General features: G+C 48.4%; 1 protein-coding gene across 4 annotated transcripts; it reads right to left on the reverse strand.

Moving 5' to 3' along the window:
- Nucleotides 1-757: 757 nt before the first annotated feature.
- On the reverse strand, nucleotides 758-9,461 carry LOC119354637 (differentially expressed in FDCP 6 homolog). Of its 4 annotated transcripts, none has more exons than XM_037621361.1 (10): nucleotides 9,302-9,461; nucleotides 9,057-9,161; nucleotides 4,399-4,460; nucleotides 4,220-4,303; nucleotides 4,098-4,129; nucleotides 3,924-4,005; nucleotides 2,812-2,944; nucleotides 1,890-2,117; nucleotides 1,405-1,697; nucleotides 758-1,300 (listed from the first exon to the last, which is right to left on the reverse strand). In XM_037621361.1, exons 1-10 carry the CDS (start codon nucleotides 9,332-9,334, stop codon nucleotides 988-990), a joined length of 1,365 nt encoding a protein of 454 aa, XP_037477258.1. In that variant the 5' UTR covers nucleotides 9,335-9,461; the 3' UTR covers nucleotides 758-987. The 4 variants fall into 4 exon arrangements, with proteins under 4 accessions (XP_037477258.1, XP_037477257.1, XP_037477260.1 ...); XM_037621360.1 differs by having other exon boundaries at nucleotides 2,716-2,944; nucleotides 9,302-9,459; XM_037621363.1 differs by lacking the exons at nucleotides 9,057-9,161; nucleotides 9,302-9,461 and adding an exon at nucleotides 4,650-6,472 and having other exon boundaries at nucleotides 2,716-2,944; nucleotides 3,924-4,013; nucleotides 4,102-4,129.
- Nucleotides 9,462-9,994: the final 533 nt, after the last annotated feature.

Genomic DNA, 9,994 nt, shown 5'->3' on the forward strand with positions numbered 1-9,994 from the left:
GCCTCCTTTCAAAAAAAAAATGGTGAGAACAAGCTTCAACCCAGGCAATCGATGATCCTCATTGCTGAAATTGTTCGAACTTTAGAGATCCCGGAGACTGTTCGGGAGAGGATGCAACCTACAGTTAGATGGGCAGCCCCGACGCCAGGGTGGATCAAGATCAATGTCGACGGAGCAATGTACGGGTGTAGGCGGCACTGGTATGGTGGCTCGAGACCATGCGGGTCTCTTTCTTTCAGCAAGGTGTGTGAAGTATGATGGTATTACTGATCCGCTGAGCTTGGAAATTCTGGCGTGTCGTGATGGTATGTTACTAGCAATAGAAAAGGGATACAATTCAGTTATCATTGAGACAGATTGTCTCAATGCAAAGAGCATGTGGGAGGCAAGGTTGGAAGGACGTTCCATAGGTTTTCATATTCTGCAGGAAATGCAAACCGAACTACCTTGTTTTCAGGGATTTGAGCTTCGGTATGTTAGCCGGAATGCAAATAATGTAGCACATGGGTGCGCTAAAGAAGCTCTAGGCATAGGAGATGTTTTAACATACTCCCTCCGTTCCCAAATACTTGTTTTTCTAGGCATTTCAAATGAACTCAACATACGGATGTATGTAGACATATTTTAAAGTGTAGATTCACTCATTTTGCGCCGTATGTAGTCACTTGTTGAAATCTCTAGAAAGACAAGTATTTAGGAACAGAGGGAGTACTATTTTGTAATCCCTGGCTTTCTGAGTGGTCTTCTACACCGCTGATTGAATAAATTCCGGAGTGCAGAGCTTCAAAAAAAAAAGACTAACCTTACAACAGTAGGTGTAAACTGTTCAACATGATAGCCAATGGTACACTTGATGATCCAACTCTTCTTCTTGTTTCACTCAGGTTTACAGATGAGCAACAAAAGCTGTGACGGAACTCTGGGTCAATGCGAAAACGGAATAAGATTATAAGAATGTTCGCCATGAACCGAGATGAAAAGTCCAGTCTAGCCTTGGAAAGTATCGTCAGCAACTGGCTGGCTATCAACAGGAATATCCAAGCTGTTTTCTTCAGCTTCTGTGGTCACCTCCCTTACATCAGATACTTCAGAGGAATGAGGATTTTCCCACTCCGTATCCCCGATCGTACGTATATCGACTCCCTCGTCATCCAACTCGACTATGTTCTCCGCAATGGGTATCAGGTCTGTATCGCTTAAACAAGCCTTATCCACGTTATCTTCGTCCATGTCCATGTGCTTTGAAGTAGAGCATAGCTCTGACCTTTCCTCACAGATTTGTTTTGTGCTAGTCTCTTGCCTGCAAACAACAGATATCCAAATTATCCATCAAATTTCTTTTAGAATAATCTCATTTTACACGGAAGCAAGAGAGATTAAAATAGCATATGATGTACTCGGAACCTTTGTATTTGTGATTTTAGAGCATCCAGGAGAGCTAAGAGTTCTTCTTTTTCTTTCGCAGCAGACTCAAGCTTACTCACAGCTTCCTTTATTCGCATGTCAGCATCGGCTGCTGAAACCCTAGCTTTCTCTTCAGCTCTCACGACAGCTGCTTCTAAAATGACAGCATTTCCTCTAGCTTTTCCAAGTTCAGAGCGCCACATCTGAGCTTCTTGAAGAGCAGAATCTCTTTCCTTGAGTAAATGCTCTCTTTCTTCAGCAAGAAGCTTTGACTTCTCTTCTGATTCCCTTAGCTGTTAACATAAAAGCCAGTTCAAACTAAAAATAAAAATGTGTCAGTTCATATACTTAACATGAACTGTGCTCATCAGGTGCATAAAACATAAATCATAGGAACAAAATCTGGTCTATAGGGGGGTAAAAGTATGAAACAAATATGTACTATAAGATGAATAATGTATAGAGATCCACGAAGTGGTTGTTACCCTAAGCAAGGACAATTCAACTTGATTTTCCTGATCTTGTTTCAGGCGTTCAAGTTCTGAAGATAAAAATCTTCTTGCTTCATCAATTGCATGAGCAGCAGAAGCAGCAGATTCAGCTGCCTCAGCAGTCTCCTGTAATTTATCTGTAATCTCCCTGATGGTGGAATCCCGTGCACGGATATCCTGCAATAGCTGGTGCAGTTCATCATCTTTAACTCGAAGGGTCTCCTGTCGTAGCAATGTGTAGCACATCACAAATAAGGAAAGGAAAAAACTTTAGTATCCAAAAGAAAAATATACATTCTAGACGATCAAGAACTAGTACCATACAAGACAGCACAAAAAGTACTAAATTCATTCATCGTATGAGAAGCAAATGCTCTGGCATGGCCTTCCAGGTATATTGCCAACTTTCGCATCACATGATTGCTAGTTACATCCCCAATAGTTGTTCAGTGAAACACGCTGAAGCATGTTCGCCTGTCTTACCAACACTATAAATGGCTTTCAAGTTTCAAAGTGAAGATTCAATTGATCAGAAATTTGGTTTGTTATCAGAAACTCGGCCTCGTAGTAGTCAACTGGTCTGATAAATTATGGAATTAATCAATCACTTATTTTAGGAGGAAGCATAGTCTAACAAGTGAATAGCAGATCAACTGACTACATCAGGAATATTTTCGTATTTTGTTTAAAGGAGACAACTGGGTGTCAGATCAATTATCTACAAAAGAGGTCCTGTATTCATCAATAAGTTTCTTATGCAACAAAATGACTAAACTTTAATTTAGGTAATCCTTCATTGGTAGTTTGAAGAACAGCATACCATCATGATTGTGAGATCATCTAATTGACCTTTACTAAGTTTATTTGTAGTTGAGCCTAAAGCTGCCCGCAGGGAGATCTTCATCGCTGCTTCTACCTCTTTGGATGCTTCAATCGCAGTTGCATTGGCCACAGCCACAACAGTAGCAACTGTTCCCAATTTTGCAGAACCATTTCCACCCAATGAATCCACCGCCTGTTTATGAGCCTGTAGGACCAACTGAGTTGCACTGTAGGTAGATAAGAACTTTTATCAGATTTCAAGGGTCATACTAAAGCCCCACAGACAGTGAGTAAAATAACTGAAATAAACAAATGGGTAAAAGAATAGCAGAAAGCACCAAATGCAAGCCTTTAGCCAGATTATAGCCTGTTAGCTTGCTTACATAGTTATGCAGCAGATATTTCACGAGTTAGCATATTTACATAATTATGCAGTCGATATTACACGAGTTTGTTCCTAACGTTGGACAAGTGGGCACATATTGCCACTAGCAATTATTGTTTTGAAACAAACGGTACATCTCAGTTCTTCGGGAGCAAAGGGTCAAAGAATTTAAAGAGGGTGCCTCCCAACAAGGCAAAAGTAAATCGGCCAACCATTTGATGAAACAACTACATATTGGTGCTTTCCTTAAGCACAATTTCTACATTAGTAAGCAAATAACAAACAGAACTAATGCAAACATGAGATGTTTCAGGAGAAGACCAAATTTATACAGAACAATATGTAAATAAGGGTACATGTCATGCAATATATCTTAAATTCTTCACAGTCCAAGTGGCTCGAAATTTGTAGAGAAATTCTAAGAGTACGAATATGAGAGGGTTGTGTTAATTGATGGCGATAATAGTGCATGGAGCCACATGGCCCATGTATAAATGCCAATATACATTTTAGGGTTCTTCTAGAGTTACAACCGCATATTCTAGACTGGGAAGGTGTTATGTCAGTGATAAATTAAATGCAGTAAACCACAGAAGCAAAGGTGTTTACTAATATGGGTTTATGTAAAAAGGGAGCATGGGTTCTCTCAACGATGTTAACTACAAGAACATATCAATCGTCACTTTGTTTTGAAATAGTTCATAAAAAAGAATATGATGGTACTTCCAACATCCATTTAATCTATATAAAAATATCTGTTAGTAATCCCATGAATAGTGGTCAAATCAAGTGCAATGACAGGCCACAGAACACAAGCTTACTGTAAAGTAGATACCCATGCTCTTGCAGCGCTGGGAGTTTCTGCACAAAGAAAGTACTCCTTTTTCTGTGGAGTCCCAATATCTATAACACTAGTCAATTAACAAAACAATTGATCAAGCCCATATATGATAATAAAGCGAACAAAATAACCTAGAGCTACTCCATAAGGATACATACACAACATCCTTCATATTTTGGCAGTCCACTGCATCAAGTAAAACATGAGGCCATTCAGTGCTTTTACTACCACAAGTCTGAAAATAATAATGAAATAGCAATGAAGCAGAGATCATACTGAAAGTTGGTAGGTGACAAAGTGACGGTGCTTGTTGAATCGAACACAATTATTCCCCTCACAGTTGTATCACTTCTACGAACCCTAAATCATTAGTTAAATTATGAGATCTAGCATTCTCTTTTTCAAATCTTCATCTGTTTTTAAAAGAAAAGGAGTGTGTAACTTCCAGTCCATACTTGTATTCCATCTTTCCAGTAGCTGGATCAAGTATAACCCACCGCTCATTCCATTTCCTTAGCTGTCAATTGAAGTAAAATTTATCACAAACGAATAAAATGGATGTGCTGGAATATAATAGCAATTTGTTGTGTATCATTATTGTTACTATAACTGCAAAACCAGAATATAATATGGAGACGACTAAGTAACTCAAAGTCTTAAATTCAAGAAACTGTGCTAACAAAACATAAAGGGAACGGACATTAACTTTGCATCAACCAGCAGGGTTGCACAGTAGATAGCCCTACTGGTAGAAACTAGGGTTCTACCCGGTCTAGGGCGTAGCCTGTAAGGGAAGGAGGCAGGAGGTCGGAGCAGATTGCGCGGCGGCCGGCGGCTGGGCGCCGTCCTTGCGGCTGGTGCGACGGCGGCGGACGCAAGAGGCGGCTAGGGTTTAGGTCTCCCGGCTCCCTAAGGGAAGCCGAGCAAATACTGATTGCTTCTTGCTTGATTAGATTGATACATCTCCTCTCCTTATATAGAGAGGTTTACTTGACTCCTAAGCAAACGATCCTAATACGATAAGATAATTGGGCTAAGCCCTTAATAATGATTTAAGATACTTGGGCCATAACCCACTGGGCTAAGCCCTAATATGCTGGTCATAACACTTCTCCCCGCCTGCACAAACAGCTCGTCCTCGAGCTGTAAGGTGGGGAAGCGCTTGCTAAACTCCTCGAGGTGATCAACCAGCGTCAAACACCTTCGCGACAGCTGGGGCGGCAAGGTCGGCGGCGACGGCGTCCTCCGGAATGTAGTCTGCAACCTCCAGGTAGAAGAGTCGCGGGCGGGCGTGGCCGGGCGTATAGGGCTCGTCGCAGTTGAAGCACAACCCTTGGCGGCGACACTCGAGTAGCTCGACCGAGGTGAGCCGGCGGAACGGGCGCGCCGCGGTCGCGGAGAGGGGTGCCGCGGAAGACTGAGCAGGCCGACCTTGAGCGGGATCTGGCCAGGGTAGCGACCCAGTGGCCCGGGACGGTGACTCCTGCTGGACGGCCACCGCGCAGCGCTCGAACGCGCGGGCGTAGTACATGGCCGTCTGGAGATCCTGGGGTCCCCGAAGCTCCACGTCCACGCGGATGTGATCCGGAAGTCCACCGACAAAGAGGTCGGCCCGCTGCTGCGCCGTCACACCCGACGCGTGGCATGCCAGGGCCTGGAAACGGTCGGCGAAGTCCTGAACCATGGAGGTGAAGGGAAGGCAGCCTAGCTCCGCCAGGCGGCTCCCACGGATCGGGGGCCCAAAACGAAGGAGGCAGAGCTCGCGGAAGCGCTCCCAAGGGGGCATGCTGCCCTCGTCCTGCTCGAGGGCGTAGTACCAGGTCTATGCCGCGCCACGGAGGTGGTAAGGGGCGAGCTAGGTGCGCTCCGAGGCGAGGGTGCGCTGCCCGCGAAAGAACTGGTTGCACTGGTTGAGCCAGTTGAGGGGGTCCTCCATGCCGTCATAGGTAGCGAAGTCGATCTTGGCAAACCGCAGCGGTGTCTGGGTCAGAGCGCCGTGTCGAGCTGGCTCGAAGGTGCGGAGCAGCGAGGCGGGTGGCGCCTGGTCAGAGTACTCCGGGTAGGGACTCGCGGAGCCGGATGGCCCGCCGGACTGCGGAAACGGGGTCGGCTGCTCCGGAGCCGTGGTGTAGACCGGCGATGGCGAAGACCCAGCCGCCCAAGCTGGTAGTGGCGACAGGGAGGGCGGGAACCTGACCTGGTGTATCGGTAGGCCGGCCGGTGACGGCAGTCCGGAGCTGGGCAAAGGTGGCGCCTGGAGTTGCAGCGGCTGCTCTGGAGAGTGGGCGGACGCGGAGGTAGCCGCGGTGGCAGTAGGGGGCCACTGCGGCCAGAGGGGAGCTGCGGCTGGGGGCGGCTACAGGTGCAGCAGCGGCGGTGGCAGCCCGTTGTGGTGCCCCGCCTGGAACGGCAGCAGCGGTGTCCCGCCAATTGCAGGCGCGCCCTGGGACGGCCACGGCAGCCAGAGCTGGGCGCCGTCCTTGCGGCTGGTGCGACGGCGGCGGACGCAAGAGGCGGCTAGGGTTTAGGTCTCCCGGCTCCCTAAGGGAAGCCGAGCAAATACTGATTGCTTCTTGCTTGATTAGATTGATACATCTCTCCTTATATAGAGAGGTTTACTTGACTCCTAAGCAAACGATCCTAATACGATAAGATAATTGGGCTAAGCCCCTAATAATGATTAAGATACTTGGGCCATAACCCACTGGGCTAAGCCCCTGATATGCTGGTCATAACACCTACATCCAGATGTGCAACTTAGTGGTACCTGAATTAAATACCAGAAGTGTGTGTATGCTCCTTCCCTTGAATGAGAATTTGCACAAGTTCACCTGTTGCTACTTAGGGCATCTCCAACGCAGGCCCCTAAAACACGCATCCGTCCATGGACCGGTCCGGATATGGGTCCGGACATTGATACGGGAGCCAGCCATCCAAAGATAGCCGCAAACGTCCGGTCACATTTGATGCAAATTTAAACAAACTGGACAACTTTCATTCAAACTTAAATAATTTTAGATAAAGCCAGATGATTTTCATCTAAGCCGGAGCACATTCATTACATTTTCAACATCATCATCATCTTACGAAACCTTTTATCCCAAACAAGTTGGGGTAGGCTAGATATGAAACCCTTTCACGAGGACTTCCCAGGAGGTCACCCATCCTAGTACTACTCTCGCCCAAATGGGTTTCATACCCAAAAGACTGGCTAGTTTTTACGTTGGCTCGCCAAGCCTATCACAACCCTTAGATATGAAACCCTTTCACGAGGACTTCCTAGGAGGTCACCCATCCTAGTACTATTCTCGCTCAAATGGGTTTCATACCTATGGGACTGGCTAGTTTTTACGTTGGCTCGCCAAGCCTATCACAACCCTCCTCCTTTACCCGGGCTTGGGACCGGCTATGCCTAGAAGACATAGGCGGAGTTATTACATTTTCAACATATTTCAACTAAATCCTATTCTAACCTAGTCTTAGTAGTCTAAATGATCGTCGGCGCCCATTTCCCACGACATGCCTTCCCCATGTCCGGCAGCAAGCTCACCAGACGGTCGTGAGCCCCGAGAAATGAAGCTTCAACGGGAAAGGAGGAATAGCCTCCACAAAGCGGGCAAGTTCACCGGTCGGTAATGAGCTCACCAAGTTTAGCTTTAGCTTCAGCGAGGGGAAGAATAGTGGCCTCCTCCTCCTCCACAAAGCGAGCAAGCTCACTGGCTGTGTGGCCTGGCAAGGTGATGGTGGTGGCCTTCCTGGGACCCAAGCGCCGCCGGCCTCCCATGTTCTACTCTTCCTCGCTATTGGTGGCGGCCGTGGACGTGTCGGCCTCGTCGTCCTCGGTGTCGTCGTCAAATTCCTCCACCGCCGCGTCGATCTCCACGGACATAGCTTCTTTCTCCGGTCGCAAGACACGGAGCAGCCATCGCTCGTGGCGGATGTCACGGGCGGCGCGTTAGGACGGGAGCAACGCCTTCTACTCGTCCATGTCCGCCACAATGCCCGTTCCAGCGATTTTCTCCTCCGCGAGTCGGTGCTAATGAGGAGCCGGAGGTTGTACCGCTAGTCGGCCTACGTCTGCCAGAATGCCTCCTCCCGCTCTTCCATTACCATGTCAGTGCAGTGCACACGCGCCTCGCCCATGGTGATGCCAGCCTGAACCGCCGAGGGCGGTGGCGCAGGCTAGTCGTCCATTGGCTCGTCCACGTCGCTGCCCTCCGGAGAGTTCGCCGGCAAGCCAGCCTGTATCCGGCTGGCTCGGCGGGCCTGCTAGCTGGCCTCAATACCAGAGAGTTCCTTCTTCTGTTCACCAGAGAGGCTGTCCCACAGGGCTTTGGAGCTCAAGGCCATGGCGGGTGTGGTGCACCAAGGAGCAGATCAGGAGAGGACAGGTGTGATGCCGTTGTTACCGGGCACCTGGCCACGTTTAAATAGCGGGGGGATGCCACGTGCCAAGCGGCGGGGTGTTTAATGCCAGCCGACAGGCAGACGAACGTGTGGCACTCGCATGCAGGCGCCGGAGTAGGTTCCTCGACAAACGCACTGGTTTAATGGAGGGAAACGGACAGACGGATGCCGTTTATATGCGGAGAGAAGGCACGTGCAGCGGCCGGCGCGCCGCTTCAATGCCGGCTCCAGGCCGCGTCCGCTCTGGGCCGGCATGAGGGCGAGGGAGTTACAGCCGCAAACAACCCCCCCTCCCCCGCCCCGGTTTGCTTCCAGTATGCGGGGAAAAGGATGTCCGGACTGCTGGTGGATGGACTACCGCGTTGGATAGCAAAACACATCCGGACCACCTGGTCCAGACGGATGCATGCGGTTTGAAGGTCCACGTTGGAGATGCCCTCACTACAGCTATAAGAAGGCTGTTTTCATGCTTGAGAGACGAAAATTTCTAGTTCACAGCATAATATCGACGAACTACAAGCACACAAAGTAGAACAAACACCCTTGGCAGCTTGTCATCAACACTCAACACCACACGGCATCATCATGTTGATCGATTTGAAAGTTTGAATGGCTGGACTTGTCAGGTATGGATTTAGTAGACCAGAACCAGAACCAGAACCATCCAAGTAAGAAAGTGTGAAATGAAAGGGGGGATAGAAATTACTGTATCGGATCGCTTCAAGAGAGGGCCCTGGAGGATATGGCGGGTGGAGGTGGAGGAGAGCTGCCGCCTGACCCGCTCCAAGCTGCTCTCCATCTCCCCTACCATCTGTACCCATCATCACAAGGGCAAAATCCCAGACAGCTTGAGTGAGATTCCTTGCGGTGTGAGGAGATGGAGTCGAGACGCGAGAAATCTCGTCGAGCTCGATCCAAATCGATGCAATCCCGGGACGAGGAAGAACTCACCGTGCTGCGCCCGCCGTTGGCGTTTGAGTCCATGGCCGGAATGGATGGATCAGGGGGGTGGAAGAGGATCGAACGAACGATGCCGGGAAAAAATGATGATCTGTAAACTCTACCAGTAACTCTGAAAACCGACACGAAGTTTTTCTTGACTCTCTCAGATGGACTGGCAAAGATCTGCTGCCTTCGTACTTGTATTACGTGTTCTATTATTTACGTGTACGACTGCAGAAAACGTACAATATAACTCAACCTCCACTATGGCTAGGTTCGATGCGAATCAGGTTCCAAGGAAAAAAATAGCACACTATACAAAATAGCATCGTACCTGAAAATATGCTATTAACGTGCTAGCGTGCTATTAGTGAAACATTATATATCGATTAATTTAGCGAGATAATTTTTTACACGCTATAGTGTGCTATTAGCAGCGCTATAGCGTGCTATTTTTTTCAGTGCCTATAACACACTAATAGTCTATATTAAGCCATAATATTTTGTCGTAGCACGTTTTTTTTATTGCTCCTACCTCGACTTGATTTCCACGATATCGTCCGCTACAAATATGCGTACATGCCCCGCAGACGACATACACCACCCTCACCCCCACCCCCGTGTCGCCTCTTCTAGGCGACACGGGAGACAACCCCGTCGGCGGCGCCACCCCCTCCCCCCCCCCTTCTCCCCGGTCGCCCC

Source organism: Triticum dicoccoides, chromosome 2A, assembly GCF_002162155.2.
Source record: "Triticum dicoccoides isolate Atlit2015 ecotype Zavitan chromosome 2A, WEW_v2.0, whole genome shotgun sequence".
In the NCBI taxonomy this organism is placed as follows: domain Eukaryota; kingdom Viridiplantae; phylum Streptophyta; class Magnoliopsida; order Poales; family Poaceae; genus Triticum; species Triticum dicoccoides.